The sequence below is a fragment of the Protopterus annectens genome, chromosome 13.part0 (assembly GCF_019279795.1).
Source record: "Protopterus annectens isolate FY-2018-M chromosome 13.part0, PAN1.0, whole genome shotgun sequence".
Classification (NCBI taxonomy): Eukaryota; Metazoa; Chordata; order Ceratodontiformes; family Protopteridae; genus Protopterus; species Protopterus annectens.
This window is the reverse complement of record NC_056747.1, coordinates 219,825,204-219,851,261: the sequence shown is the minus strand read 5'-3', so window position 1 is coordinate 219,851,261 and position 26,058 is coordinate 219,825,204. Positions and strand designations below refer to the sequence as shown.

Sequence of the window (26,058 nt, the reverse complement as noted above, 5' to 3'; positions counted from 1 at the left end):
ATATCGTCTACTCAGAGGTGATCTCTGCTTAACATACAAGCAGATGTCAAACCCTGAGCTGTTGGACATGCTCCACTTAAAGAAATCCCAATCCCTCAGAGCCACATGCTCCAGGGATCTAAACCTTGTCATCACAATGAACAAAATATGCTGGAAGGATAGGTTCCTGACCCAGAGATTCCCCATACTCTGGAATAGACTTACCATACATGTCAAGCAGAGTGCCTCCTTGGCCCTCTTCAAAAGGAACCTTGACGATTGGATGGGAGATAGGAAATTCACCCTGGGGATCATGTCAGTCGCCCTGCTAGACAGGGGTCCAGGGAAGTAAATATTGTGGGAAGAAATGTCCAGGTAATTGTTATGGCTAGGCTTGTATAGGTCCTAGGGCCAATAGCCTAGTACCAACCTATGAGCATATGAACAAATTGATCCAAAGTCTCATGGAAGTTATACCAGCTGAACAAAGAAAAGGTCAAAGTAAAATAATAAATGTCCTCATGAGCTTGCACAAATGCAAACACAGAAACAGCTCAAATGAACTGGACAGCCACAAAGTTGCACAGTAAATACTTTGACCAAACTGACAAGCTTTCAAACTTCATTTTGCTTTTCTGAGTAAACTAATTCAAATCACAAATAGGAAATCTGTTAACAAAATGTTTAATTGAATAGATAATTAATGTGCCATTTAGAGACATTTCACAAATCACATTACTCAAATTAGTTCAGAAGCTGAAGTTAATACACACACGATTAAAATGTTCTATAAATAAAACATTTTTCAAAACAAAATTCAAAGGAATTAAAATTTTCTAAAATATTCTACTCCGAGACTCCAGTGTAGACTTAACCATGGAAATAATGAAATTTAAGCTGATAATCACTTTAAGTCAGTAATTCTATACTTACAGAAAGAACTTCCTTGTTGGTGTTGAACAACAAGTGTATAATTTTGTATAAACCCACAGCGCAAGGTGTCTGGAATTATATCCCAGGCAAGTTGTACTCTAAATTTTTCAATGTGTTCTGCACGCACTTCAGGTCCCACCCGTGGAGCTGTGAAAGAAGCAGAAATACACTATTAGATACACAATAGGGCACATATTACTTAAGTGATTAAATAAGATCAATTCCTGCCACTGAGAAACTAAGTTAAAGACAGTTCAATCACTGATCTGTAATGAGGATACAACATAACCTCCTCCAGCAAACCTATTTATTATTGTACAAGCTATCAAACCACATACAAAGCATGATTTTTTAATGGCTTTTCTTACAACACTTCTGGACAAACATTAAGTGTAAAAGCCTTGTGGTTCCACAGTGTTCAGCATGTGAGCAGCAGTAATGTGAATAGAACAATTAAATAAAAGTAGAATTTCAACTCAGAATATTACGTATGGGACAAAGCTTCCCATGCGTAAAATGCAGGGTGCATCACCTGTGTACACTCTTAACGGAATCAGCTTCCAGGTCAGTGTACTTTAAGGATGCGGAATTTTCCCTACAGCTGCTTCATCTGAAATGTTTGCAGTTTCACACTCACTGACATTGAGTTTCCAGCAAAGGGTAAATAACTTCATACATTAGGCTGCAGAATCTTACACTTAGGCCCAAGGAACAATGTGAAAATTCTCCATATAGATATTGAGGATCATAAAAATCAACATAATCACTCCATGGACAACATTAACCTACTCCTTGATCATGGAAACAACATAACTTCCTACTCAGTTTACAAAGACAACTCAAGCTTCGTGTACTGATTCCATACACTTTCATACCAAATGCAGGTACCTCAGTATATCAATAACATTTACATTCACTCAAGCTCCTGCAATGAAACACTGGGCACTGCATTTTATATGCAGATTTCATATATATGATAATCCCGAATACTAGCATCAAAGGAAAAGCAGTCGTTAATGGTAAACGTCATGAAACAAGTAAGCAATAATGCCTGACAGGGTGTATGCCACAGGAGGAGGGCCTCTACTCCCCTGGAAGGGTGTTAATTACACATTAACACGCACCTTATCAGGCATTAATATGTTAGAGAATTGGCTCTGTAAAACTGTTGGGTTTTACTTTACTATTTTTTTTTTTTTTTTTTTAACTACTATATTTTTGATATAAAATAGTTCCTCCAGCTAATGTTTCAAACTTTCTGTAGTATATGTTGATGGTGTTGGAGGAAGCATTTTACATAAAAATATATAAAAAAATAATATAGTGCTTAAAAAATAAATAAGTAAAACAACAATTTTACAGACTCTGTCTCTTTCATACACAGTCTCTTCTGCTTTCACATACACATGCATATACACACACACACACACACACACACACACACACACACACACACACACACACACACACACACACACACAGAGTCTCCTCTGGTTTCATACTGGCATTCACTCACACAGCCATAACTCTCAAACTCTTAACACAACAAATCTGGACAAAGCCAAAAATAATGGGAGGACAAAGCACCAAAAATAAACACAAATTTTAAATATTGCTCTTATTAACACAAAGTTGCTAGAATAAGAGTCTTGTACTGCAATGCATTTTCTGAAAGATTTAATGCCAGAAATTCAAATGTCTGCCATTATTATTTACTGAATTCACTCCTCAAAGATTTGCCACAAAACTTCAGAAAACCACAAATTTTATGAAGAGACAAAAAATATAAGGCAAAAATCTGGACATTCTGTGAAAATTTGGCAGTTGAGAGCTATGCACACAAGATCGCTTGCTCTCTTGCTCTCTCACACACAGTCTCCTTTGCTTTCATACATGCATGCATTCTCACACAAAGACAGAAAAACACACACACACATTTTCTGGTTTTTTTTTTTTTTACACTCACTGAACAGCAAAAGTGCTGCTTTGAGAATGTAAAGTAATGGTGGCAGTTAGTTTTTTTTTTGCAGTCTGAGCTCCATGGCAGCTTGATTGCTGCTGTGAAGTGTTTGACACATTTTTCAGCGGGCATTACTTGTATATGAATACCCTGCTGAAGAATGTTTTTTCTCCAATCAGGGTACTGATGTACAGTTTACCCATTCTCTAATCTGTTATAATGAATCCATATCCAGTTACCTTCTCATGTGAAAATAGCTTATAATTTGTAATGGGGATTATGTAACTTTTCATACTAAATCTGAGATGACAACCTCTTCTCTTTTGATGTAGGATGCAAATCAAGTCCCTCTCTTACTTTCCCAGCAACAAACAACCTAAAAATTCCCTTCACTGACTCAAGAGACATAGACAATCGGACCCAATAGAAGCCTTGCATGTTGTCACGAGGATAATGTCATTCCATGACAACAGCAAAATTAAAAAAATAATGATTGTACTCATAATCTAAGACTATCTATGACTAAATCCAGGTAGAGTCTTTACCCTATCAAGCTCCCAGAGGAATCTTGCAGATGAAATTTACACTGTAAATTTCAAGTCAACAGAGTCAAATGAATCATTGGAATTTACCACCTCAGAATGGGAAAAAGAATAATTGTGTCCCTCCCATTGTTTTTCTGTCTCCACTCCCGGTCAACAAATGTAAATAAATAAATAAATAAATAAATAAAAAATAAATTAGGCAGCCATGGAGACAACACAACCTGTCATACTGCCATTTGGTAAGACTGAACTTACTGCACTAAATTCAGTTGTCATGGAGACTCCATTACTAGCACCACATGTAGCATGAATTCTAGCACAGAATCAAGAGCCAAAACAAAATCCAGCTCGGAACCTATGGGCAACAATTTCCTGCACTAATTGTGGACAATGTAGATTATGAGTACAATCATCATCATCAGCCAGCTTTTTCCCATTTTTCTACATGGGCTGGGATGTCGTGTTAACTGTCGCCATCTCTCTTGATTCAATGCCACACTCCTGCCTTCTTTAACACTCGCCTCACTGTCACATATCTTCTTTCACACAATCCATCTACCTCTTTGCTGGATGCCCTTGTTTCCTTTTACCTTCTTCCTGAATGTTGCAAACCTTCTTTACTAGATTGTCTTCTGCTTTTCCGGACATGTGTCCAAACCACTGTAATCTGCTCTCTCTGAACTTTTCTACAACTGGAGCTACTTTGGCTTCTGTTTTTATGTCATTTCTCCATATGTCCCACACTGCATTCTACCACCCATCTCAGGCACTTTATTTCCATCACCTCTAGCTTTCTTGTCTGTTCTGCCTTTACTGCCCAGGTTTCTGTACCATACAGTAGTACTGGTCAGATCACTGTTTTGTACACCTTATTTTTTGGCATCCTTGGTATTCTTCTGTCATACACTACACTTGACACTCTATGCCAGTTGGCTGCACCCCTCTGACTCTACCTTTGACCTCTTCATTCAGACTTCCCTTCTCCTTAAACACCCCTCCCAGATCCTTGAAGCTTCTTCGGGTTTCCGCAACTTGCTGCCATTACCACTATCTTATCTGTACTTAGTTTCATTCCATGTACCTTCAACAGACGAGAGTCCAGTTGGCATAACTGTTAAGATGTTCGCCTTCCATGCCCAATGTATAAGGTTCGATCCTGACCTCTGGCAATGCCTGTTTGGAGTTTGCTTATTCCCCCTGTGTCTCTACAAGCTTCTTCCTTCCTCCAAAAACATGCTGAGTGTTTCCATTTTAAGATCACCAAAGAATGGAGCTGTGAACAGCAGCACAGACTCTACATGGTGCCCTATAGGGGAAGGGGTGTGCAGACCAAATGTTTTGGCATCTACTGGGGTGCTCAGTATCCTCAAGATAGAACACAGATCACAGTCTATGCACTGTGGCAGGGCAAACCACTCAACAGTGTAAAATATGGCTCTAAGTGATTCATCAGATTAGGAGTACAACTTAGTTTTCAATTCCACCTTTTAGGATAACAGTTTTTACAAAGAACAAAGCTGAGGTGGCAGGCCAGACATGGATAAAAATCTTGGGGCACCATAACTTCCATATTTACCATGATGTATGCAGGATTAACTGAACTGCAAAGAAAATACAATCTCAAACAAAATATAGATTGAGAAAAATAACATGTAATGTTTAGTATATGGATAACATATTTTTTTTCTTTCAGAAGTGATATAATTTATTATATCACCAAAACACCGCCACAAACTGCATACCTAAGTGAGGCAGCAATACAGTCAAACTGAGTCTTGTGTGAATATGGCCTTCTTGACTAAATCCAGGTCGAGTCCTTACCCTATCAAGCTCCCAAAGGAATCTTACAGATGAAACTTACACTGTGAATTTCAAGTCAACAGAATCAAATGAATCATTGGAGTTTACCACCTCAGAATGGGAAAAAGAACCATTGTGTGAGAAATTGGCAGGGGAAACAGTGTTAACAAATGCAGTCGATCATATACTACCAATGCCTGTTCCACATTTATGTCAAGATGTTTTTTCAATTTACAATTTTATTGATATGGACACTGATAAAGGACATTTTATTTGTTAAAATAGAGGTTTCTTGTTTGTTCCCAACTATAGATTGGATATAGAAAAAGTTTTGATTAATTTAAAACTATATACTAGACAGTTTGATTTTATTTTTTTCTGACCAGAACAATATTATTAGCATAAGTAAACCAGGCATTAAAAAAAGGATTACATTTGTGCCTCCCCCAAATGCAGTCATTAATGTTTTTGAACAAACTTGTGAGTTGGAAATTCTTAAAGTTTTAAACAAATAAATGAGGTTTATTGATAATTTATCTTCCGATGAAAGGAAGTGTTTAAAACATTGTTCTATCTTGAAGGATTATAGAATTATGAAGCCTGATAAGGGCAGGGGGGCAGTTATGTCAAAGATTGACTACATTTCTAAAATGCATGAGGTTCTTAATGATGAAACTGTATGAGAGGATTTCAATTAATGAAATCAAAAGGTATTGTGCAAAAATTGATTGGTGGTTATATGACCAATTTTGTCAGGTAAATGAGGTTTATTGATAATTTATCTTCCGATGAAAGGAAGTGTTTAAAACATTGTTCTATCTTGAAGGATTATAGAATTATGAAGCCTGATAAGGGCAGGGGGGCAGTTATGTCAAAGATTGACTACATTTCTAAAATGCATGAGGTTCTTAATGATGAAACTGTATGAGAGGATTTCAATTAATGAAATCAAAAGGTATTGTGCAAAAATTGATTGGTGGTTATATGACCAATTTTGTCAGGATGTAATTCATCAAACTGAATTTGATTTTTTAACAGTTGAAGCACCAGTAATTCCGACGGTTTTTGGAATTCCTAAAATTCACAAAGTTGTGAATAGCCCTCCATTTAGGCCTATTGTTGCAGCAAGGAATTCCACAACTGAACCTTTATCAGCATATATTGACACCTGCTGTAAAAAGCATTGAAGGGCCATAGCCATATATTATGGGATTCTTGGCATTGTTTGGAATTATTGAGAGACCTAACCTTACATGAAGAATACATGCTTGCTACTATTGATGTTATTAATTTGTTCACAGTTATTCCGCATGATTCAGGTTTGGAATTTTTTTCTGATAGTCTCTTAGGAGTTGAAGGATTACATAGTTTCTTAGGAGTTGAAGGATTACATAATGTAAAAAGGAATTTGATTTTGGAATTAATGGAAATAGTAGTAAATAACTTTTTATATTTTGAAGGCAAATATTTTAAACAGTTGTCTAGTGTTGCTATGGGGACAAAGAGTGCCTACATATATGCCAACTTAGTATTGGCAGAATAGGAGAAACTTTTTTTAATTCTTCCTTTATGAGAGACATTATATTGTGGGTTCATTTTTTGGATGACATTTTAATTTTATGGTGGGGTAACATTGAAGGTGTAGGTCGATTTATCAAATATGTGAACACCACCACCTCGTTTTTACAGTTCACTTACAGAATTGGTGCTCATGAGATAGATTTTTAGATGTATTTCTTTATAAAAACCCCATCAGTGGTGAGCTCAGTTCTAATATTTTTAGAAAAAAAGATATATTCCAATACATTGCTTCACTTTGATAGTTGCCACCCTTTTTATCAAATGAAGAGTGTAGTAAAACGGCAAATGGTTAGACTATCAAGGTTAGTTAGTGATGATGTTAAGTTTGAGACAGAAATGGCATACTTAATTGGGCTGTTCAGAGATGGAGGTTACCCACTAAAGTTGTTAACTAAGACCAGGAATGAAATTAGAAAGAATCAAATGAATAAATATACTCCAATTTTATTAACAAGAGAAGATACTACTTTTAACACAGCTTCAGTAAATGTACATAATAAAGAGATGGTTTTACCTTACAATCGTGAAGCTCCTTTGCTGAAAACTGTGTTGAACAAGAGTTGGGACCTGATATTTACAACTGAATTAAAAGATGTCTTAGTGACCAAACTGAAGGTGGTATATAGTCGAGGACATAACATTAAGGGGTTACTTGAGCACCAAGCAAAAAATCAGGTTACCAATTACAAATCCAGAGTGCAGAAGTGTAATATGTGTAAGCAGTGTAAGTTTATTAATGAAGGTCCATATATAACCATACAGGGGCATAACAGAAGTATTCAATGTCCTGGATGATATCGTTGCAACACTAGAATGGTGGTGTATGTTGCAACATGTGTTGGCTGTCCAGCATTTTATGCAGAAAAAAACATTTGAAGATTAAATGACAGAATAGATGAACATCTTAGAGACATTAAAAAAACAAGAAAACCTCTAATGCTTTATATTCTCATAGTTTGGTTTGCACTAATTTTAAAAGATTTGTATTTTTTGTTATTGATCAACTTAATGTGAATGGGAGGGGAGGTGACAGTAAGACAATTTTAGAATTGAGAGAAACAATGTTGCAACTTAGATTAAATGCCACTGAATATCCTGGTATCAGTGAGTGCTGTTCTATTGCTAGTGTTTTGAAACATAGAGCAGCAGAAGTTTATTTTTTTTATTTAAATAAACTATTTATTAAATTCACTCATAAGTATTAGGTTTTTAGGTATGTTTTTAACATGTATGACTATGAATACCATAGACTATTTACTTTTGTTACTTAGGAGCATCATCATTATTAGCTATATTCATTAAATGATGTTTCAACATTGTTTTTACTGTATTTGTTCTTGTTTTTAGATATTTTGCATATTCACTTTGTTTTTTTTATATACTATAACCATCTGCAGAAGATTTAAATGCATTTTTAGGTGCTGTGGTATATTAAGGGTTAATGCATTTTACTCAGGATAGTCATATGATTTAACAGGGGGTATAATAGGATTGTGCTTTTCAATATGGTCTTACTCTGATGATGCCCTAGAGAGGGGCAAAAGCACTAAGTCTTTTGTATTTATACTATTGTGTTCATTAAACTTTATTACCGTATAACAAGTGGAGTGTGTTAGCGGTCTTATTTTTTATTTTTAATTTGCAGTGATTATCCCTTGATTTTTTGGGTGTTATTTATCTCACATTAGTGCTGAATGGAATCAACCTCTGACCCAAAAGTTAATAACATCATTACCTCCAAACTGTCACATGATGTTCCACACTAAATGCTGGGATGAAGTAACCTTTCACACCAAGAGTAAAAGATACGCTGTCAAATGGAGTGCTGCAGCAGCACTGACTACTCCAGCGAAAGAGGGGACAAAACAGACTTACTTTACAAGTCAGGCTTGTTATAAAAAATCAGGTTATTTAACTAATCTGGGGAAGTGTAAGGTTTCTCCCTTCCTTTTAGGTTTAAACAAATGAAAAAGCACAGGAATCTGTTTAGTTCCAACTGCAACACTACAAGTGTTGAAAAAATAACTAGAGAAACTAGTGGTCTTAAAAATGTTAATGAGCTCAGTCACAATTTCCAAAAATCATCAAACTCAGTTAGTGTTCCAAAGCAACAAGCCTTTATTCATCATAGACAAGCCATCCGCTGCAACAAAAAAAAAAAATCAGAAATATTTTAACCATGTTAAACATATCAGCTTTCATATACCTAGAAGTAGGTGTGGAAAATGGGTCACCTTCAGATGCCCGACAACGCGTTTCGCCGACACGGAATCCGACGGGACGAAAACACCGACAACGCAAATGACCGACAAGGTGAGAATCCGACTGACTCGGTAAGTGTGCGATAGAGTGAGGGATTTAGTATTAGGGAGCGGACAGGTAAGTGTGCGATAGTGAGGGACTGTGGGTTTAGGGGTTGGTTAAGTGAATTAGGGTTAGGGTGCAGGTAGGGTGTGTGTGCGATAGTGAGGGACTGTGGGTTTAGGGGTGGGTTAAGTGAGTTAGGGTTAGGGTGCAGGTAGGGTGAGTGTGCGGTAGTGTCGGACCTTGGGGTTAGGGGTGGGTAAGTGAGTTAGGGTTAGGGTGCAGGTAGGGTGAATGTGCGGTAGTGTCGGACCTTGGGGTTAGGGGTGGGTAAGTGAGTTAGGGTTAGGGTGTAGGTAGGGTAAGTTTGCGGTAGTGTCGGACCTTAGGGTTAGGGTTAGGGTTAGGGATAGTGGAAATTTTATGTAGTGTACTGTGTTGTTTACGTGTAGTGTGTTGGTGTAATGGTTTTCGGTGTTTTGCGTTGTCGGTATTTTTTGTTGTCGGTCTTTTCGTGTCGGTGATTTGTGTGTCGGCGAAATGCGATTTCGGGCATCTGAAGGTGATCCGTGGAAAATATATGTATTGTTAAATTTTAAACCAGCCTATTCATGGCAAACAATATAAACAGGGCTATAAAAGTGCATTTCAGAATGTTATGCTTTTCTTAATACCTGATCTTGGAGTGTGGGTTGCAAATAGATAGGTAGCATTTTCCTAACTGGGATTTAGTTTGATTTAATCAGTGGTAGTGTTTGCAGGTGGGTACTTGCTGTTTCATGAGGTTTGGAAATTATTGTGATTAAGCTCATAAACAAAGTTTTAAGACCACTAGTTTCTCTTTCTTTTAGGTTTAATGCAATTTGCCAGTTTGAGAAAAAAGATCTTCAGCAAGGTGGCATTGTCTGACAAAGATTCTGGGATGAACAACAGCAAGACTAGAATGGTGGTGTATGTTGCAACATGTGTTGGCTGTCCAGCATTTTATGCAGAAAAAAAACATTTGAAGATTAAGCGACAGAATAGTTGAACATATTAGAGACATTAAAAAAACAAGAAAACCTCTAATGCTTTATATTCTCATAGTTTGGTTTGCACTAATTTTAAAAGATTTGTATTTTTTGTTTTTGATAAACTTAATGTGAATGGGAGGGGAGGTGATAGTAAGACAATTTTAGAATTGAGAGAAACAATGTTGCAACTTAGATTAAATGCCACAGAACATCCTGGTATCAATGAGTGCTGTTCTATTGCTAGCGTTTTGAAACGTAGAGCAGCAGAAGTTTAATTTTTTTATTTAAATAAACGTATTTATTAAATTCACTCATAAGTATTAGGTTTTTAGGTATGTTTTTAACATGTATGACTATGAATACCATAGACTATTTACTTTTGTTACTTAGGAGTATTATCAAGCCGCGGTGGTATAGCAGTAGCACTGTTGCCTCACAGCAAAAGGTTCTCCCATTTGATTCTTGGCTGGAGTGCCTTCTGTATGGAGTCTGCATGTCCTCCTCGTGGTCGAGTGGCCTCTGAAATACATGCATGAATAGGCGTGCCTTCGCTGAAGGTTGGGCATCGGGCTGGCAACTCAGCACCATAAAAATCTACTGCCAATCATTAGTGGACAGGAGTTCCGCTATGGTGACATTTTTGGGAAAAGACGAAAAGACAAACAGCAACTTAGGAGTATCATCATTATTAGCTATATTCATTATTTAAAGGATGTTTCAACATTTATCACTGCTGTATCTAATTCTGAAATGTTACCTGGTAACTGATGCTTTGTTTCTCAGTTCCTCTGGGGTCTAACCACAAGCAGTTTGCAGAACACACTAAATAGCAGCCATGTTGCATGCCCTGTGACGTGCACCTGACTTACCTGTCTGCTTCCAGTAGTAATGTGTTGTATGTTCTTCTGTGACAGAATGGTTCTGCAGAGCACTGACACGAATGGTGTACTTCAGGCATTCCTTTCCCTCTGAGGAAAAACAAAAATAGAGACAATGTCACTGATACTGGGACTTCATTGATTCAAAAAGAAAAAATATGATAAGTGGCAGTGTCCGTCCCATATTCTGTACTGGATGAAAAGTGGACTCGCAACAGGAAAGTGAAGCACTGCTTTGCAAAGAACAAAAGGCATAACAAAAACAGATCAGGTTTGTCTCTGTTTATAACTTATTTGTGCATATCTGTACAAATGAGTTTTTGATAGTGTACATTTTTAGGCCCATGACTGTGTTTAGTCAGTCTTCACGTATTCATATGGCTTGTAACAGCAAAATGACACTGTGAATTTTAGTTACCAAGCTATATTTACTTAACTGCTTCTCTGTATTCTAGTATTTCTTCCTCAGTCTCTTCTAAAATAGAATATCCTGCATTTGTAACAACCCCATTACTACGCCCCCATATTATTCAACATCTCATCCCATCTGCATTTTAAAATCTCAGTGAAAATGTACTTAACAAAATGGCTGTGCACTTGAACCAGCCTCATTATTAAGTCCACTCCTTATGCAGCCAAATCAAACTAATACTATAAAACATTTCACATGTCACTAAAATAATCTACTGGTGACAGATCTCAAGTTAATTTTAACCTTTTGGATAAAATATGCATATGCCTTAAAGTCGGCTATATACATGCACTGTAAAATACTGCTGAATGCTCAACAGATGTATGTGAACTTAATATGTTTCATGTACTATATACTGTTTGCGTATCATGGTGAATTGTCAATCTTTGTTGGCTCAGGGGCAACTTACCATACAGTTCAGGGACCACTTATACCGGGCAAGCTTTAGGGAGGCCACATTACCATATCCAATATGTAGCTGTCCATTTAAAATAGTTTCTTGCAGGACATACTGAGGGACAGATAGAATGCTTTGGTGGGCCAGAATGTGGCCCTAGGGACACCTGTCGGACACCCCTATGTTACATATACACAACTCACTGTTATAGCATATATTTTTACTGTTAACTTATCCTGTCTTTGAAAATGTAGATAATTAGGAGCTTGTCACCCCAGTTTCCTCTGAAATGAGGCTTTGCTCAGTTGAACTTACCTGATAAAGGCAAATAAATATATTTGGAGAGTTTGTTTCTTAGTTATGTAAATCACATTAAGCAGATATTTTCATGAAACTAGAATGTGAGAAAGCACAGTGCATGGGACAGTTTTAAATACCACAGACTGACATTATTGCCTGTAGTAAATTAATGACTCTGTGAGGGACAGACTTCTAAGTAGTTCATATTCTTATAACACTGTTGTGCCATGAGGGACAAAGCCTAAAACAAGAAGCTCTCCCTGCCCAAATCAGGCACTTTTTAAGACTGACTCTACTCATGGAAAGCTGACAGAAGAATTTGTAGTGACCTGCATTTTTCTGAAGAAAGAGAATTCCACAACTTATTTGGTCATACTGAATAAAAATAATCCTCAGTGGTCTGTCAGAAAAACAAGTAAATATTTTTACAAAGAATGGCAGTAAATTCTGAGGCAAATTAAGGGCAATGCAAAAAACAGGAGCTATTGAAAGGTATGCACTTTTCTAAACTTTGATTTCAACTCTACTTTTCTTGGTTTCCTAAATATCTCCAGAAGACCCTTACCAACTTAAAATAACCTGTGATATAGACATGAAGGCATTTAGACTGTATTAGCCTGAAGAAAAGTCCTAGTTTCATGATATACATTTGGCAGATAACAAAGCATTATAGCACAACTGTCTACACTGTGATAACTGAATTAAATTTACTTGTATACATAGGCCACTGTCTATGCGATAGTCTTACCACAGAGGGTGTATTAATTTACTTATTATTTGTTTACTGGGAAAGTCCGTCTCTGCCAGAAAGTGCCCATTTTCAGTGGAGGCCCCGAGAGAAAAGTTCCACAATCACAACCTTTCAAAAATCAATTACAAATATTTTAAATTCCAAAGTATTGTGTTATACTACAAAATATAGGAGTGGAAAAATGTTGTAATGAGAAACACATAGAACGTATGTTTCATAGTAGAGTGCGATGAAAAATAAACCTAATACTGCCCCTCTAGTGATCCTTTCTTTTCTTAACTTTTAACCTATTTCAACATTTACAAAAAAAAAGTGTTTGTGTGTGTGTGTATCTTGTAAATTACTCTGATATTGTAACTTCCCACAATGTATTAGTTTTTTTTATCATTTTGATATATATTGTGCTGTAATTTCTGCAAATTCTTGCAAAATATTAAGTAATCATAATGTGGAGCTTTACTCCCCAGGCCTCCACTGGAAATGGGCTCCTGTCCCAGTCGGATTTAATTGGTCAACATATGTCAGTAAATAAATAGATACATAAACATGGGTTGGAAAAATTATGCAAGGGAACATGTATTAGTCATAATACTTTTTACGTAGCTTAGTATGCAATAAATGAGACCCAAGACAATTTTAAAAAGATATTTAAAATAGATAGAGATTGCATGATTAGAGGCCATGAGTGGAAACTGGAAATGGGCTCCTGTCCCAGTCGGATTTTCCTAGTCAACATATGTCAGTAAATAAATAGATACATAAACATGGGTTGGAAAAATTATGCAAGGGAACATGTATTAGTCATAATACTTTTTACGTAGCTTAGTATGCAATAAATGAGACCCAAGACAATTTTAAAAAGATATTTAAAATAGATAGAGATTGCATGATTAGAGGCCATGAGTGGAAACTGAAGTATGAGAGACGGTGTTCATATTATGGTTACAAAAGCGATGAGGAGAAAGGTGAGGTGTCTTCAGGTAGCTTAGGTGAGTAGGGATGAAAGAAAAAGCGGTAGATCAAAGGTCTGCAGAGTTGAAGTGGATAAGTTAATCTAGTGGGGAAAAAAGAAAGGAGTGGAGTAGGAGGTTAGAGAGGCCTGTGAGGTATGACTTAGGTTGAAAGGAAGTGACTGAAGTATTGAGTAATTTCAACCAGGATTGGCACAGGAGCAGGTCCATGATTTTGTAAAGTATTCTTTTAGGGAGCATTTAAAGGTGGGCAGGTTAAAAATAGTTATGATGGTCAGAGGTAAGGAGTGCCACTTTTTTGCTACTGAGTACAAGTATAGGCTTTGTCCAGGGGATTTACTCAGTTTATTTATGGTGAGAAGCTGTTTATCTTCTGAACCGAGAGCTCTTTTATGGAAATATATGTTGATGAAAGGGGTAAGAGCTGGGCAAGCTGCGTACTGATTTTGTGTATTTTATGCTAGAGGGGAATTCCAGCCATCTAAGGGTATGCAGAGCTTTAGAGCGACTGGTAAAGGAGGATGAATTAATAGCAAACTTGACAATTTTGTTGTAGCAGCTTTCAAGTTTGTTTTTTGAGGATTGTAAATTGGTTAGAATTGGTGCTCCATGTAGGCAAACAGTAGGTTTTGGCTATAGTAATTTTTGTGAGTGTGCTCAGAAAATGTTTGTTTCTGAATAACATGCCTAGTTTTTGATGGATTTTCTTGATATTGCTTTGGATGTGGAGATCAAATTTAAGATTATCATCTGTCATGACTCCTAATAGTTTGGTACAGTGGACTAATTCAATTTCAGTGCCATGTGCAGTAAAGACTGTGAAAGATACTTTGTTAGAGGTGTGAGTTTTGGGGGTAAACAGGAAGAGTTTGGATTTTTTGGTGGGTTGAGTAAGAGTAAGTGCTCTTGTAGGCCATGTTTCAAAGGACACGATGGCTTATAGAGTGATTTCTTGGAGGTGCGTTAATGGATTTGAAGAGCAGATGATGGTAGAATCATCTGCGTATTTTGAATCAAGGTGCCTTCACAAGAAGATGAATGCAGGTTGTTGATAAAAATATTGAATAGTAGAGGGCCAAGGATGGATCCCTGTGGAAGTGTGAAGGCATGCAGAGATAGACTCTTGCCATTTTACAGCTTGCTGCCTGTTGGCACGGTAACTAGAGAATCATTGAACAGATGGAGACGATAGACTCAGGGTAGAAAGTTGCTTAAGAAGTTTAGTGCGAGAGACCATGACAAAGGCTATTGATACATCTAGAAATACTGCAGATACAAGTTTATTAGGGTCTATATCACATAGTCGAAAGCTAATAGTGAATGACCACAACTTCAAAAATACCGGAACTTTAAGTTGTTATTGTGGGGTTGCACTACAGTGTAGATGGGGGTATTTGCCCTTTCCTCACTGTAGTGTGATCTCAAAGTTGGTATGTATATTTAGAGTTCCGGTGTTTTCGAAGTTGTAGTCGTTCGTTATTATTAGCTTTCGACCAGGTGATACAGATCTGTTTATTAGAGTTGTGAGCTTTATTAACAGTGTTTGTAAATGACAGTAATGCAGTGGAGGTGCTGCGGTCTGGACACAATCTATACTGTGTGTTTGTGATAAGCTTACTTTGCAAAAGACAGTAAAGAAATTGTGGATGTGTACATCTTTCAAGAATTTTAGAGAGGGGGGACAGGAAGGTTATGGGACAGAAATTTGTATTGTCAGAGGAAATACCTCCTCTATGTATGGGGATAATATGTGCCATTTTCCATGAGTTAAGGGCACAGGATTCTGTTATTGATCTATTAATAAGAATACTAACTGGGTAAGCTATTGCATCTGTCGACTGAGGAGGAACAAGGTTTTAGTTAATGTAAAAGCCTTTTTATGAGAGTTATAGAAACTGGTTGACAGGTAAAGTGGGTAGCGTTTTTCTGTGTGTGTGTATATCAGAGAGGTTGCAGTTAGGTGAGTTTTGTGAAAGAAATGTGCTACGATCTAAAGTAGGGGAAGTAAGCTGAGTGGAAGGGGGGTGTATTAGGTGACTGAGGTTAAACTGGCTATGTATTCCATGATGTATATATTGTAATAGGTAGCTGTTTGAAGAGAGGGAATCTTTGGGTATGGGCTGGGATCCTTTCTTTCTACCTGGGTTAATGAGAGAGGATATGGAGGACCAGAATTTTTTAAGGCTGGTTTTTTTTTTTTTTTATGGCTATCTTGTAAGCGAGTATAATCAACACTTTTTAACTCTATTAATTTGTTTATTGTCTTGTTTTTATAGCTGTCTGAATAGTTGCCAATTTTTGTCATTTTTATTCTTTTGTCAATTAATCCTTGCCTTGTATTTGTCTTTCATAAGTAGTTTTCATTGGTTGGTGAGCCATGGGGTATGGCTGTTTTTAATTCTTTTTGTACTCTGTGGGGCTAAGGTGTTTAGAAATGCTGCACTGAAGTTTTCAACTGCATCACTTAAGAGGAATCTTTTTAGGGTGGACCAGTTAACTGCTTTCAGAGATTCAATGAAAGACTCTCTGGAGCAATTGTAGAGATTACAGATAGTTTTGAGCTTATGCTCCTTTGTTAGTTGTGTAATACTCCTTAGGTTCATAGGTTCATACTAGGCTATCTGCCCTAGGGCATTTATAAGCCTAGCCAGAGTGTGTTTGGCTTTCGCCACCCATTTTAAATGAATTTTGCTATACCCTTTTTCGAGGTTAGTATACTGTGCCTCTGTCTAACAGTGACACAGAAGTGATACCCGGGGTAAACCTACAATCTCCCATCCACTCATCAAGATTCCTCTTGAAGAGAGTCAATGAGGGACTCTGCCTAACCTGGACTGGGATTTTATTCCAGAGTGAAGGGAGCCTCTGGGTTATGAATCTGTCCCTTCAGCATGTCCTGTTTATTTCAGTGCTGAGGTTCAAGTCTCTCAAGCGCGTAGCTCGATGGGATTTGGATTTTCTGAGGTGCAGCATGTCCATTAATTCTGGGTTGGACATGGCTTTATATGTCAGGCTCAGATCGCCTCTGAGCAGGCGGTATGCCACTTAGTAGAGCTGGAGTTTCTTTAACCGGGCAGCATATGGCATCTGTTTGAGCCCTTTGATCCTCTTGGTGAGGTTCTTTTGGGGTCTTTCCAGTTGCTGCAGGTGTCTGGTAAGGTACATCCCAAAAGGGGCATTGTATTTAATTATGGGCCTGATGAGGGATGAGTAAAGAGGCACGATGACCTCCCCTGATCTAGATGTGAATCCCTTCATGATTAGGTGGGCTATATAAAATGTTTTTCTAACCACTTTGGCCACGTGGTTTTCAAATGAGAGATTGCTATCAACTTGGGTCCCCAGGTCCCTAATTACTTCTTCCGTACTTAATGGATTACCACCTATGTGGTAATTTGTGGGCACTTTGTTTTTGCCAAAGGGGATGACTATACACTTTTTGGCATTTAGCTTGAGGCTATGGCTCTGGCACCAGTTGTCTGTTTCTATGAGGCCCTTTTGTAGGATGCTTGTGTCGATTGGAGAGTTGATTATGGTGCCTAGTTTGCAGTCATCTGCGAACTTGGTCAGCCATAGTCCTTCCGTGTTGGTCTGTACCTCCGAGAAATATATACTGAACAAGAGAGGTCCCAGGACTGAGCCTTGTGGGACGCCACTTGTAACTGGTTTGGAGTCTGACATGGCTCCAGCAATTCTAACCATGTGGGTTCTGTCCTTGAGCCAGTTTGCAACCCATCTAGTGACATAGAGGTTTATATTTAAGCTGGTGAGCTTATCTATAATGCCAGAGTGAGGTACTGTATCGAAGGCATTTGCGAGGTCCAGGTAGGCTGTGTTGTCCACCTTCCCCTCGTCAATGGCCTTGGTGACTGTTTCAAAGAAATCGACCAGGTTTAAGAGGCAGGATCTGCCCTTAACAAAGCCTAACTGGGTAGGATCCAGTATCTGTAGGTACCCAATATCTTTATTTATGAGGTCCATGATGATACTTTCCGTAGCTTTGCAGACCAAGCTAGTCAGGCTTATGGGGCAATAGTTTCCAGGATCCGTTGAGGCACCACCTTTGTGGAGATGGACAACTGTTGCTGTATGCCACTCTTTGGGTACATATCCTGTAGTAAGGCTGAGATTGAACAGTAGTTTTATGTTTGGGTTTAGCTCTTCTTGGAGTTCATGTAGGACGCAGCCTGGGACACCATCTGGTCCCATTGCTGCTGTGTTTTTTGCTTTGGAGAGGGCGGCTCTTACCTGAGCATCTGAGATGTCAGGGGGGCAGCACTCTGCTGGGATAGATATTTGCCCTTTTGGTGGGGAGGGAGGGGGGGTTTGCACTGAACCTGTCAGCTAGGATGTTGGCAATGTCTGTGGGTTTGGTGTATTTTTTGTCATTTTGGACTAATTCTGAGCATATCTGGGAATTCCCACCCAGGTTCCTAACATAACTAAAGAAAGCCTTGTGATTATCCTTAGTGTCCTGTGCAATTTTTCTCTCGAAGCTGGCCTTAGACAATTTTATGAGTGTCCATAGTTTTTTGCTAATACTGATCAGAGATGCCTTCCCTTTTTGGGATTTTGCTCCATCATGTAGTAGCTTCCTCCTTCTATTGTATAGTTTGTTTATGGCTGGGGTCCATCAAACAGGATGCCTGCCTTTGGAGGATTGGGTCTTGGATTTATTTGGGATTGCATGATCCATGCATTCCGGAAGGTGTTCATAGAATGCGTTTATAAAGGATTTTGCGGTCTGGGCCGTATTTTCCACAGGCCTGGGGGCTTTGAAGGATTCCACCTCGGTTTTGAGGAGTGTGAAATTTGCTTTAGAGAAGTTTTTCACTGTGGTTTTCTGGCCAGGGGGTGGGGTCGGGATGTGAATATCCAGTGAGATTAGTTTATGGTCTGATCTTACCAGTGAGGGATACACTTCTGGTCTGGAGCATAGAGCCCCATGTTGGTGATGATCAGGTCCAGTATGTTTTCCCCTCTTGTGGGAGTGGTAACAAGTTGTTCCATAGCATTTGAGTTTATAAATTCTAGGAACCTTTGGGCTAGAGTGTTGGAGCTAGAGTAATGCTCCCAGTCTATGTTTGGGTAGTTGAAGTCGCCCAATATAATGGTGTTTGGAGAGACCTTCATATTTTCCAGTGTTCTCAGGAAGGCCGAGTGGGGTTCCTGGGTTTGGGAGGGTGGTCTGTAGCAGGCTATAAACTGGAAGGCAGTTTTACCCACTGTTAGTTGCACATGGATAGTCTCTGATGCTTCGTGCTGTGCCACCAACCTGGAGGTGTGGGTATCTTTGACAAATATTGATACTCCCCCTCCTTTTGTGGTTCGGTCCAAGTTTTGGGGCCAAAAAGCATGGTATGAGGTATAACCTGGTAGTGCTGGGGTGCTCACGGGAGCCTTGAACCAGGTTTCTGTTACTGCACAGATATTGATGTTTTCCATGCTAAGGAGAGTTTTGAGCGTGTGCATAAGCTGGCAGGTGGTCACTTGGTGAATAAGAGAAGGTACCTGAGGAGGTAAAATTAGATGGACTAGTAACCAGAATCCAGTCCAGGATAGATTGTTGACAGTTATTTTTGTCATATCTCATTGATATATTAATAAGCTAAGTGAATTCAAAGTGGTTAATGCTGTTTTTTGTTGAATTTGTGGATAAAGACTGCCAGTCAATGTTTACATCACCAAGGAGAATAATTTCTTTTGTGATTCTGCTATCCAGGACACTATGTTGTCGAGTATTGGAATAAATGCCCTGAGGATATGCATATGGTCTTGGCTCCGTTAAGTTTCAGGAAAGAGATTAGGATTTCTGATTTTCCATAATTTGGGATTGTGCCTTTATAGGGAGTTACTGTGAGCATATTTAGGAAGATTATAGATATTCCACCTGCCTTTTTTTTGGGTGTTCTATCATGCCTGATAATATAACTGGGGGGTAGTATTTCAGCATCTTTTATTTCAAGATTTAGCCATGTCTCTGTTGTGGCTAAATTACCTGTCTACAGCTACTAGTGCCCTGCCTGACTGCTTCTCTTTTTCAATTCCTTAAATCTACAAAACTGTCAGGATAAGGGTCTTACAAGAAATGTCTCACCTGTGTCAGTACTATGGCACAGAGGGATGAAGCCAACCCAGTTAACATGAGTTCAGCTAGTGGCACAGACATCCGATGGGTGTGGCAGGGGTGGGAAAGCAATAGCATTTTTTATTGACAGGGGTTATAGTTATAATGTTCTTTAGGCTGCTGCTGATGAAATTGTAGAAAAAAGGAATGATACGTTTCCAACTATATTTTCTGTGGCATGCCTAATGTAAACAGGGGTGCTAGTTCCACTATTTCTAATATTAAGACAGACAAAGATAATACTAATAGTTTTTTTCTGTGCATGACTGTGGATGATTCAAGTACTAGATTTATTCTCATTCAGAAATGGAACATTGTTAAGGCTCATTGGATTATTATTAAAATAGTAGGTAATGAACCTAGGTTTGTAGTTAAGGCTAAGTCTATAAAACAATATTTCGAAACAGACAACACTATAGCCTTGACTGCTAAGACTGACAAAAATCCTGGCATGTATAAATGTAGTTTTTGTAATATGTCCCTTTTATTTTGCAGGGTCCTTCAGTATTTTTGCCTCACATTAATAAGCACAATATAAGTAACAGTTATTTAATTGTGACCCCCCCCCCCGGGATTATTTATAGTGCAATCTGCTCTAGCTGCCAGTCTTTTTATATAGGTATGTCTACAAGAAAATTAAAAGTGAGAATAAGGGAACATCTGTATAGTATTAAAAACTGTGAAATCAACAATGGTCTTTATAAACATTCTACTGTATATGTATATGTATATGTATATTTCAGTTTAATTCATAGGTGTGTACTAGGCTAATGACCCTGGAGCCTTTACAAGCCTAGCCCAAGGAAATACCCTGGCATTGTGCCACCCGTTAAGTTCCCAGTGCCTCTATCAAGAAGAGCCATTGGAGTGATCCCCGGGGTGAACTTTCTATTTCCATCCACTCATCAAGATTTCTCTTGAAGAGGGGGTCAGTGAGGTGCTCTGCTTGACATGAATGGGAAGTCTATTCCAGAGCATGGGCAGTGTCTCAGTTATGAACTTGTCCCTCCAGCATGTTCTGTTGATTGTAGTACTGAGGTTGAGGTCTCTGGAGTGTGTGGTGCAGAGGGATTGAGATTTCTTTAGATGTAGCATTTCTAACAGAGCTGGGTCAGACATGGCTTTGTAAGTCAAGCAGAGATTGCCTCTTAGTAGATGATATGAGACAGAGAATGGCTGGAGTTTTTTCAGCCTGTCCATGCAGGACATGTGTTTAAGGCCCAAGATCCTCTTTGTGAGGTACTCTTGTGGCCTTTCCAGCTGTTGCAGGTGTCTAGTGAGGTACATGCCAAATGGGACATTATGACTGGCCTAATGAGGGAATTTTTTGCATTAGACTCAGTCCCTAGGGAGGTAAGGAGTGGTGATTATAAAAAAATTGCTTTCGAAGAGATAAACTTTTTGGCAGCTTAGGCTACAAGCAGATAAGCATTCTGGAATCAATGATAGCATTTGTATGGTGTTTTTTTATAAGTATAAGGGTTATAGTTTGTAATCTTGCTTTAAAAGTTGCTTTGCTGAAGCTTTTAGATATTAATTTATTGGTATAGAAGTTTAGTTGACATTCTGTCATTTTATTCTGAATGAAGTCTTTGGATGACGGCACTAAATAAATATTTCCTTGAATGGAGTGCCTTCTGTGGATGTTATTTTGTGGATTTTTGTTTTATACATCCTTTGGGTTTGGTGTTTTCGCTTTGCTTGCTCACCTTGACTTCACGGGGAGGGATTGAAATGATGCATAGGCATGTGTAGAGCAATTGCTGAGGCCATGGTGGAGACTGGAGTCTCTGAACAGCAGACAGGTCAAGACTGTGGCCAGACCTATTACTGGTCCTGCTGTTGGTTCCAGGCAGAGTCACACAGATCATGCCTCGTTAAAAGCAGACCTACAATTGTGATTCTAGCTTGGAGTGAATAAGGCCATAACAATAAGCTGCAAACCCTACCGCTGTCATCAGCTAGGATGGCTGCTTGGACTTTTATCCCCCTCGTACTGTACTCATCACCATGAATGCTGAACCAGCCTGCTGATTAGAAATGCTAGTCAGGAGAGGTAAGCTGGTTTTCAGATCTAAAGATATGTGGGAATGAGGTATCATGGAGACATGCAGGAACACCATGCCCTGAAACAGACTATCAACTTGACTACAAAAATTGCAGCTCCTACAAAAAAAAAAAAAAAACTTCCTCACCTGCCAGATCATGGAGACTGACATTTCTTCTGATGTGGTAATACAGGTTGTTTTAGGCACCAGCAAACACAGCAGTCATTGAAGCCCCTCAGCTAGAGAAGATGGCCTTACTACCTTTATTTTTTCTTTTCACACACATACACACACACATATATATATATATATATATATATATATATATATATATATATATATACACACACACACACACACACACACACACACACACACACACACACACACAAAAACATATGACAATTAAACCTAGTGCCAAGAAAATGTAGTTTTCCAAGCTTAAGGGAAGTAAACACTTTCGTTAAGAAAGAGCAAAGTAACAAAAGGGGAAACTAGTTGCAAAGGAATGATACTGGCATAAAAGTTGCTAAAATAGATTATTGTCATAAATTCTAATGTAAGATTCATGTTAAAGATCACTTTGCATTCTTATTAAAAAAAAACAAGGAAACAGCATTCAAGATGGTATTGCTTGTTTTAACCATAGTTTTATTAAATAAAAAAGGTGTTTTCACTCTTGTCAGAGCTTTTCAAGACCAAGAAGACTGAATGCTGTAATTAAATCAAAAGGTTCTTGAACAAAGTATTAGTTTAAGGGTGTGCACACTTATGCAACCAGCTTATTGTATGTTTTTTATTTATATTTTTTTCCCCTAACAGATTTGTTTTTCAATTGAATTGTACAGATTATAAGTCACATTAAAGGTGGGAAAAGTTTTGAAATGATTTATTGTGGTTTCATTTTGTTATATCTCAAAAACCTGGCATTTTAACAGGGGTGTGTACACTTTTTATATCCAGTGTGTGTGTGTGTGTGTGTGTGTGTGTGTGTGTGTGTGTGTGTGTGTGTATATATATATATATATATATATATATATATATATATATATGTGTGTGTGTGTGTGTGTGTGTGTGTATATATATAAGCGCTTATGTTATTTCAAATAAAGTTCATTTTTGATTGATTCCTGATTCGTGGTGGTCATCTTCCAGCTGTTTTTACCTGGTACTGGGAATGCGACGTTTGGACTTGAGCGGTGCTTTTTGTATATTCCATCATTGTTTCTTTACATATTCTTAGCACTGGCTCTAGTCACACGATGGATTCATCAGCCATAGAGTTGGACTACAATCCTGAAAATGCTCATTTAAATCACAAATGGGTTAATATTCTGGATTCACAAGTTAATCCATTACTCAACTTAGAACTGCATTACTTGGAGGTTCTAAATGACACAGGTACTGTTGAAAATATGAAATAATTTAATCAATTGAGTAGAGAAATGGAGAATGAACTATATAAATTGCAGAGGCTAATTTGGCAAAGAAAACATATGGAATCTAGTCTTCATTTTCACATAGTACCGAGAGGCATGCGTGTACTATGTATGCCTAGTTACGGAGATAGTCATCCCGAACTGTTGAAAAAATGGCAGAAACTTAACTTAGAATTGAGCTACAATTACATGAGACTACTAATTGATTATTTTTCCCCAAATGAAACCGAATTACAACGTAAAGTAGAGGCTTTGAATAAAGATCTACGAACTTGCTTCAAGGGGAATATATTTGAAAAAAGAATAGACAATATTTACGTGCAAGTAATCTCATACAGAGACAAGTTACAGCAAATTAAATATCGTAAATTACAAAGAGATTATAGAGATTTCACTGCAGGACAGGTGTTTGTTTGGTCTAGAGGAGCATGCAACAATGAACATACTACTCCCCCTTTATATAATGAAAACAATGAGCATCAGATAGTCAACGGAGATGTTAATAACCAAACTGTTTTTCCTGGTGATATTTCTTTAAATTTTGTCCATGACACTGCAGGAAACGTTCTTAATGCATCAGACACACCCACCTCTTCTAACCAGCAAGCAACGAACTTGAACACCTCATCTACAATGGCAACGTCGCCGCCTATTCAGCAGGCATTGGAAGTGGACAACAGAGATGTTGTGTTGGAAGCTAAACCGAAGGTTTGGAATAAAAATTTAGAACACTTTTTTCCGCTTCCAGTAAAATCAAGGGAAGATCCAAGAACAAGATCCAGGAGCAGAGGTCGAGTGAAACGGAAGTTCTTGGGCAATTACCAAGGTATGAAAAACAAAACCAAGAACTTAATGAACTAATATTTAATTACTCTGACCATGTACTCAGTCCTTAGGACAGTTCTTTATTAAATAAGGGGTTATCGTTTATCCCCTCACAATCTAGCAATTTAAGTGAGTTACTAGTGGATTTGAGACTGTTTGGGTGAGCCATAGCGCTCAAGTTAATGTTTGCTTCTAATCAGAAAAGTATACGAACTACTCAAGAACCCAGGAATAAAAGCTCATTTATTCCTCTTTTACCGAATAATGTGGACAGCTTTATTAAACTATGTGAAAATTATTTTTATGCTGAATATGCGAAATCACAACACAAATGTACTTATTATAACTTAACCAGGGAGCAACAACAGTCATTACATGTTTTAAGTAATAATAATAAAATAATGATAAAATCAGCGGACAAGGGGGGAGGTGTGGTATTAATGAATTTTGAAGACTATGATAAGACCATGTTGGAAATGCTAAATGAAGTGGATACATATTTAAATATTGATCGCAAACATCTTTTGAAAGTGATACAAAGGGTTCATGATGACATTTATGATCTGTTAATGTGTGGACAGATATCTAAAAATGTATACAATTATTTTTTGGTACAGCATCCTAATGTTCCTTATATTAAGGGCCTACCTAAAGTACATAAAAATGTTTTGCCTTTACCCATGAGGCCTATTGTAGTAGGCAATGGATGGGTAACTGAAAAAATGTCAAGCTATATAGACAGCCTATTGGGGCCTCTAGTAAGAAAAATACCCAGCATCTTGAGAGATAGCTATCAGTTACTTGAACAGTTAGCTGAATTTAATGATGAAATATCTGACTCAAACTACTTGCTAGTTACCCTTGATGTCAAAAACTTGTTCACATCCATCCCGAATGATTTTGGGATAGAAGCAATAAGAGAAGTTTTGAAATTACATCAAGAAGTTAGTAAAGACAAACTCATACTCATTACCATGTTATTAGACATTATACTTCATAATAACATATTTATGTACAGAGGTGAGTTATATGCACAAAAATGGGGGGTTGCTATGGGCACCCCCTGTGTTAATTCATATGCTAATATGGTTGTTTATTACTGGGAGAATGAATATTTATTTAGTAGCAAGTCCTTTTCACAAGTCATGTTCTACAAAAGATTTGTAGATGACATACTTCTTTTTTGGAAAGGTACAATAGATGAACTAAGAGTGTTTATAAATGAAATGGAAACTACAACTGAGTTCCTAAGATTTACTTTAGAATACTCATACAATAAAATAGACTTCTTAGACATTACCATAACCAAGAAGGAAGGGGGAAAAATCTCCACTTCATTATACAGAAAGGCTTGCTGGAAGAATGCGATTTTACACCATACCAGCATGCATCCGAGGTTTGTTTTCTCTAACATAGTTAAAGGACAATTTATTAGGGTGATGAGATTATGTGAGGATATATCAGATATGCAGATTGAGTTAGATAGAATGTACAAGCTATTCTTGGATAGGGGCTATAATAGTAATATGCTGGAGCAAAATAGAAATTGGTTGCTCGAGAAGGGGAAATCTCGCTCTAGAACATTTAAAGTTTATCATGACAAGCCTAACAAAATGGGTTTTGACTCTAGAGTGACTTTTATCACCAGATATACTAATGACAACAATATGATAGTAAATGTAATTAAGAAAAATTGGCATGTTTTAACTATGGATTCTAAAATATGCAAAATAGT

At 37.8% G+C, this 26,058-nt stretch overlaps 1 protein-coding gene across 1 annotated transcript in view; it reads right to left on the bottom strand.

Moving 5' to 3' along the window:
- Positions 1-26,058, bottom strand: part of LOC122787874 (granulocyte colony-stimulating factor receptor-like) — a 335,697-nt gene that overhangs the window by 35,898 nt on the left and 273,741 nt on the right. Inside the window, exons 11-12 of the mRNA XM_044054791.1 lie at positions 10,985-11,083; positions 913-1,059 (exon numbers count right to left, since the gene is read on the bottom strand). Coding sequence (XP_043910726.1) covers positions 913-1,059; positions 10,985-11,083 — 246 coding nt within the window. The remainder of the gene's footprint in view (positions 1-912; positions 1,060-10,984; positions 11,084-26,058) is intronic.